Source organism: Hyposmocoma kahamanoa, unplaced genomic scaffold (genome assembly GCF_003589595.1).
Source record: "Hyposmocoma kahamanoa isolate Upper Pololo Valley unplaced genomic scaffold, ASM358959v1 97363, whole genome shotgun sequence".
Lineage (NCBI taxonomy): Eukaryota > Metazoa > Arthropoda > Insecta > Lepidoptera > Cosmopterigidae > Hyposmocoma > Hyposmocoma kahamanoa.
The window spans coordinates 2886-8246 of NW_020655356.1; the positions used below are offsets into that span (position 1 = coordinate 2886).

General features: G+C 46.2%; 1 protein-coding gene across 1 annotated transcript; it reads right to left on the bottom strand.

Moving 5' to 3' along the window:
• Positions 1-13: 13 nt before the first annotated feature.
• Positions 14-2411, bottom strand: LOC113238669. Its single transcript, XM_026475506.1, has 2 exons — positions 426-2411; positions 14-328 (listed from the first exon to the last, which is right to left on the bottom strand). The coding sequence occupies exon 1, from the start codon at positions 2066-2068 to the stop codon at positions 578-580; it is 1491 nt and encodes a 496-aa protein (XP_026331291.1). The 5' UTR covers positions 2069-2411; the 3' UTR covers positions 14-328; positions 426-577.
• Positions 2412-5361: the final 2950 nt, after the last annotated feature.

Sequence of the window (5361 nt, forward strand, 5' to 3'; positions counted from 1 at the left end):
CGCTAGGGTTAGGTCTATAATAGTTCTACATCTTTTATTTATAAAAGTTGGTACTATACCTTTATTAAGGATTTGAAGGTTAGTTGTGAATAAGTATTCTGTTAGGTTCTTACCTCTATCATTTGCGAGATCCATGCCCCACAACGGATGGTGGGCATTGGAGTCAGTAGCCACGACGATATTCTGGCCGTTCTGCTCGCAGTAGTTGATTAGCTGAACCATTTCCTGCGGTGGTGGCACATCAGTCTCCGCCATATAGACAGAGGCGAGCACCACTTCAGGCAGACCCGTGGCCGCGTCTGCTAAAAGCTTTACGGCACACAGGTCTCTGGAACAGAATTCAGTTAGTGGCTGTACATGTAAGTTATTCGAGTAATATATGCAAGTTCTAGGTTTATCTGAGATGGTAGTCGATAGTAGCTTACCTCTCAGGTGTGAGAGTCCATTTATTTGACCACGGGCACTAATCCACGGTTCCTGGATTAGTGCCATGGCTGTGTTGTTAGCCTCCAACCATTTCCGGAGCTGAACCGTTGCGGCCTGGCTGTGGTGGAGGTTGCTCTGGACGATGTGTAGTTTACTGAGCGAGGGGGAAACCGCCATCAGAAGATAGCAGCTCCTCGTCCACGTCCTCGCTCAGTCGGATGTCTCCCATCCCCAACACACACTCGTCGTCGCTGCTGGTCGCCACCGGTTTGACAGCGGCGTCCGCAGAGACGGGGGTCGAGGAGGGCCCTTCACCTTCTCCGGGAATATTGGAGGAGGTGGAGGGCTCCGGGGAGACGTCCATCCGCGTCGCTGATGTGCCCGTCTTCTCGGGTGGCACATCGGTGTACAGGCCCCTCTTCGATCTGAACCTGAGGTAGACCGTGCCCAACTGGAAGGTTAGGCGCCGGCCATGCCCCAGGACAGCGGGGACGAGTTCCTCTGGGAGGCTCACCACTACGAAAGAGTTGTCACTGTGCTGCTGCAGCTTGTGAACAACCCAGCGGTGTGCCTCCGCCCACGGGTTTTGCCACTTGAGGATGCGGCCGATTCGACGCGCATCCTCCCAGTGACCAGGGATGAGTAGTCCGCAGACCACCCTCCGGGGAGCCTCCACCCCATTTTTCAATGAGAGGGGCTCCCCGGATGGCAGCCTGATGGTGCTAAGGGCATCTTCTAGCCACTGGAAGGTGGCTGTGTCCTGACACCACAGTTTCAGGGACCCGTCACTGTAGACAGGTTTACCACGAAACTGTGGGCCGACGTCCTCCTCGCTGCACTCCTCCGCTCCTTGCGAGAGGAGCTTACATAGGGCCACCTGTACCATGTCGGCATCGGGGCTCCGTATGTAGCCAGTTTTGGCTGATGTAATTACCGCCATGAGTTCAGGCCTGGTGGCCTCGGCGTAAGTGCGTTGCTCGGCGGGCCTCTCAACCTTTTGCCGCTTGTGCTCGCCTCTAGGAGATATGGTCTCGTCAAGGCGGGCACGTTTGGCAATGGTCGAGGACCTCTGCCTGCTCTCTACCGGTTTGCTGTTAGAAGGGAGGGGGGCCCTTCCAGTGGGGTGCGCGACCGACCCATTAGACCGTGCTGATGCAGTCCCTGGGCCACTCGCGCCACCCACTGGGGGCCTCGCCTCTCCCTCCTTCGGCAGGGGGTTGTGTGTGGTACGACGCTCGCGTTCTTTACGACGGCCCTTCTTGTTTTTACGGGCAGGGCGTCCCCTGCTCCCACTGGGGGCCGGGGGTGGGCGCTCGCCATGGCCACTAGTCCCTTCCTTACGGATGGGTGCCGTGGCCTTGGATTTGGGCTGGCGACTCACCAGGGTCCACCCTGCTTCAAGGGCCGCGTTTGAGGGGTTTTGAGCGGGGGCCGCAGAACCTGGGGTTTGGGCCACAACCGCTGGTGTGGTGCTAGCACCAGCATCGGTGCTCGGCTGACCTTGGGGTTTCCCCTTTGGCCTACCACTCACCGTAGGGCGCTGTGTGTTCGTATTTGTTTGTGGGGCACTTTTGGGTTTCCCCTCGAGTACCGCCGGTTTTGGGTTTTGGGTTTTGGTTAAAAGTTGATCATTTAAATCCATATTTAAAGTTCGTAAAAATTCACTCTCCTGACTTCCCACCCACCACGGAGCCCGCACCTTTGGGGATGTCCCATTCGGGACACCAGGATTGTCAGGAGAGTATAGGTGCAGAAGTTGGGAGCTCACTGCGCGACATCGGGGGCTCGAAATGTGCGGCTGGCTGACCTGATCAAGGTCAGCCAGGTGTTCCGCACATACTCACCCCGTCAGCATGGCCGAGTCCGTCCCCCCCACACCTCGCCTGTGGCCCTCTGACGGGACACAATGCCATTTCCCTGTGTTGGCTAATCACAGGGCTACCGTTTAGCAGGAAATCAGGGCCAAAGGGGGCGTATTGCTTGCCGGAGTCTCCACCCCGCTCGGGCTCAACCCCCCAGGATTCCTTCATCCCTGCGTACGGCGCTCAACTGCGTAGGCATTAACGCAGGAGGGTGTAAGTTTAGACTGCCCACCACGTGCCATGGTCCACCCCCAGAAACGCATGGCCGGGCCGTGTTGATCGCTTCGCGCCCTCACTGACAATTTTCAGACTGAAGCCGAGGATTGTCAGTGTTGGCCCCAGGGTGTACCGGCTACGTCCTTGGGCGTTCTGTGATAACATGTTACCACAGACTGCTCAAAGACTTCGCACACGTGGAGGTGGAACAACTAACACACCCCGTCCTAGGACCATACAGAAATACTTAAAAAAATTAGTCTAATTGAGAACCTCATTCTTTTCTGAAGATCGAATTAACAGATAATGATGACAATCTAAAATATAAAGACTACGTGTACTACGTTTAATATTTTTTGACTTACATAACTTTTAGCCCGCGTTCCATTTTTATGAGAATTGGCTGTTCTCTTTTAGAAGCATAGATTAAACATGAAAGGAACATATTTCGTTGCTTCTCCTTTAATAATACGATGAGTATTTTCCAAATGAGGACCGTTTTTTAGTAAGAAGAAAAGTAAACCATGAAATGTTTGGAATTTAAATTACTTTTTCGGATTTATAATCACGTTTATTTCCTGACTTAGCCTTCATCGCGGGAGCTATAAAGAGCACGAAACGTTGGGAACTGAAAAATAGCAGTAGAGCTCCTGGTGAAAGAGTTCGTCCAGGGAACTACTGCCACCTTACCTATTTCTGCAGTGAAACATTACTGCGTTCCAGGGTGATGGCGAAATTACAGGGGACATATCAACTTGTCTTAGGGTGGCAGACGCCAGTGCACTGCCCCTCCGATTATTGCGATTTAAAGGTCTGAGTGACACTGCAACTTGATCGTCTCGTCAATGGGTATCATAAAAAAATATTGTAATTTAGGAGTAATTTATTGTTGTGACAGCTCTGAGGTTGCGCTCAGAGCACATTCCTTTAAAGAAGTATACCTTTTTGGTGGGCATTACATCAACACCATATTGTACCAATTGCGGAGTCATTGAAGACGTTTACCGCAATTTGATAATGTGTTTGGACCATGAAACTCAGGAGACAGTTGGGCAGTGTGACCAGCACACGACGGACTGGGTGGTATAACAATTGGCCGGTCCTTCATCGAACGCAGCCAAGATACTGTACAAAATATATTTAAGTAGTCTTAATCTAGGTTATATATATAAATTAAGTAGCATTATGAAGCGATATTACCAATTTCTTACACGGTAAAGCTTCTTAAAATGTAGATAAAGAAAAGCCCTGGGCATCACTGTTATGGACAGGCGTGTCGCTTACCAGTGATTGTTATATACCTATGAAAAACATTGTTATTGCATTCCCCTGTACTACATAGATATCGAAATCATTACCCTGCACTCTGTTCATTGACTGCAACTTTCAAAATATGTTTTCCATAATCTTTCTGTAATTTTCAATAAAAATGAAGCAATATTTGATGCAATGTTTCCTTCTATTATTAATGCTATCCTGTTTGAAGGCTATCTGAATAACGTACTAGCACAAAGTTACAGAAAACTGAACTTTATTTTGTATATTTTTAATTATTTTTTGACATGCAACTATACAGGTTTTTAAATAAAATTAAAGACTTTGGAGTTACAAACTAAGGTGATGCGGTCAACCATCACCTTAATTCACACATTGATGGTTAAAAGATAAAAAGAGGCACTTACTACGTAATTTCACGAACGAAATTAAATAAAAATTTTACATACACAAATGAGTATGCGTGCTATAGGCGAGGCGACCGTTGAGGTGAATATAATAAAGAAAAAATAACTGATGGTGGAGTGATCATTAGGAAACCCATTTCACACTTCGTGGTGTGTTGGATTCTCGACAAGAAAATATTTTTTTTTTTACAAAAAGTAAATGGTAATTACAACATTTCAGCGGTTCCAAACTCAAATATTATTTTTAATGAATCTTTCGTACCAAATAAAATTTCAGTATCCATGTGTTCTAATAGTCATACTCCCAAACTCAATTGAAGAAACGTCAACTTGTTACATACGTCTATTTGTCAATTAAGTTGTTCTATCAAAGTCTCGAAACAACTTACATAAGATCCTCAAACAGTTTGATACCCGTTTCCAAAAGCAATTTCTTGACCGTCCCAACTTCCTATTTCGGTTTGAAGGGTAAGGGTGCTTGCTGGTGAATATACTATACGCACTTGTCAAGTTTACGTCTCAGGGTGACGGGTATAGTGTGTGCGTTATTATTATAAGTGACAGTGTACATCACATCTCTATGATTAAATTTCGTCCCCATAAAAAAATCTTACATCTTGTACCCATCATTTCTTCCTTCCGCTTACTCTCCGCTAAAAAATATTATTTTCTCAAACATGCCCGGAAATGTTTGCATTACTTGCAAAAGACGAAAACGGAAAGTTTGTCATTTATGGACCGTGCGACATCTTTCCGGCCAAGGCCTGCAAAGTAAATATGAAAATCCACTACTGTCCACTTCTCTAAATTTTTAAATGTACTTAATAATAATGAATTATGTAACCAGGCAAAAGAAAAACTCATACAACCCAGTATTCATAGTTTACTTTAAAAAAAGAAAATGGCGGTAACACTTAAACTAAAATGTTTAGGTATTCTTTTGTTTTTTCGTCTTTTTTGTGTTTTGGTTGCTAAAATTAGTGAGAAGAGCGATAACGTATAATAAATAATAGCTTAGAATAATAACGCATAGAATGATAGTTTCATATCAAACCGTTACCTTACAACGAAAACCAATTAAATCGAAATTTTGACGAAAATGACTTAAGAATGCCAAAGTACTTAAAATTTTGTCATTTTTCGTCTGCGAAAACCGATTAATCCCTAAGTCTTAT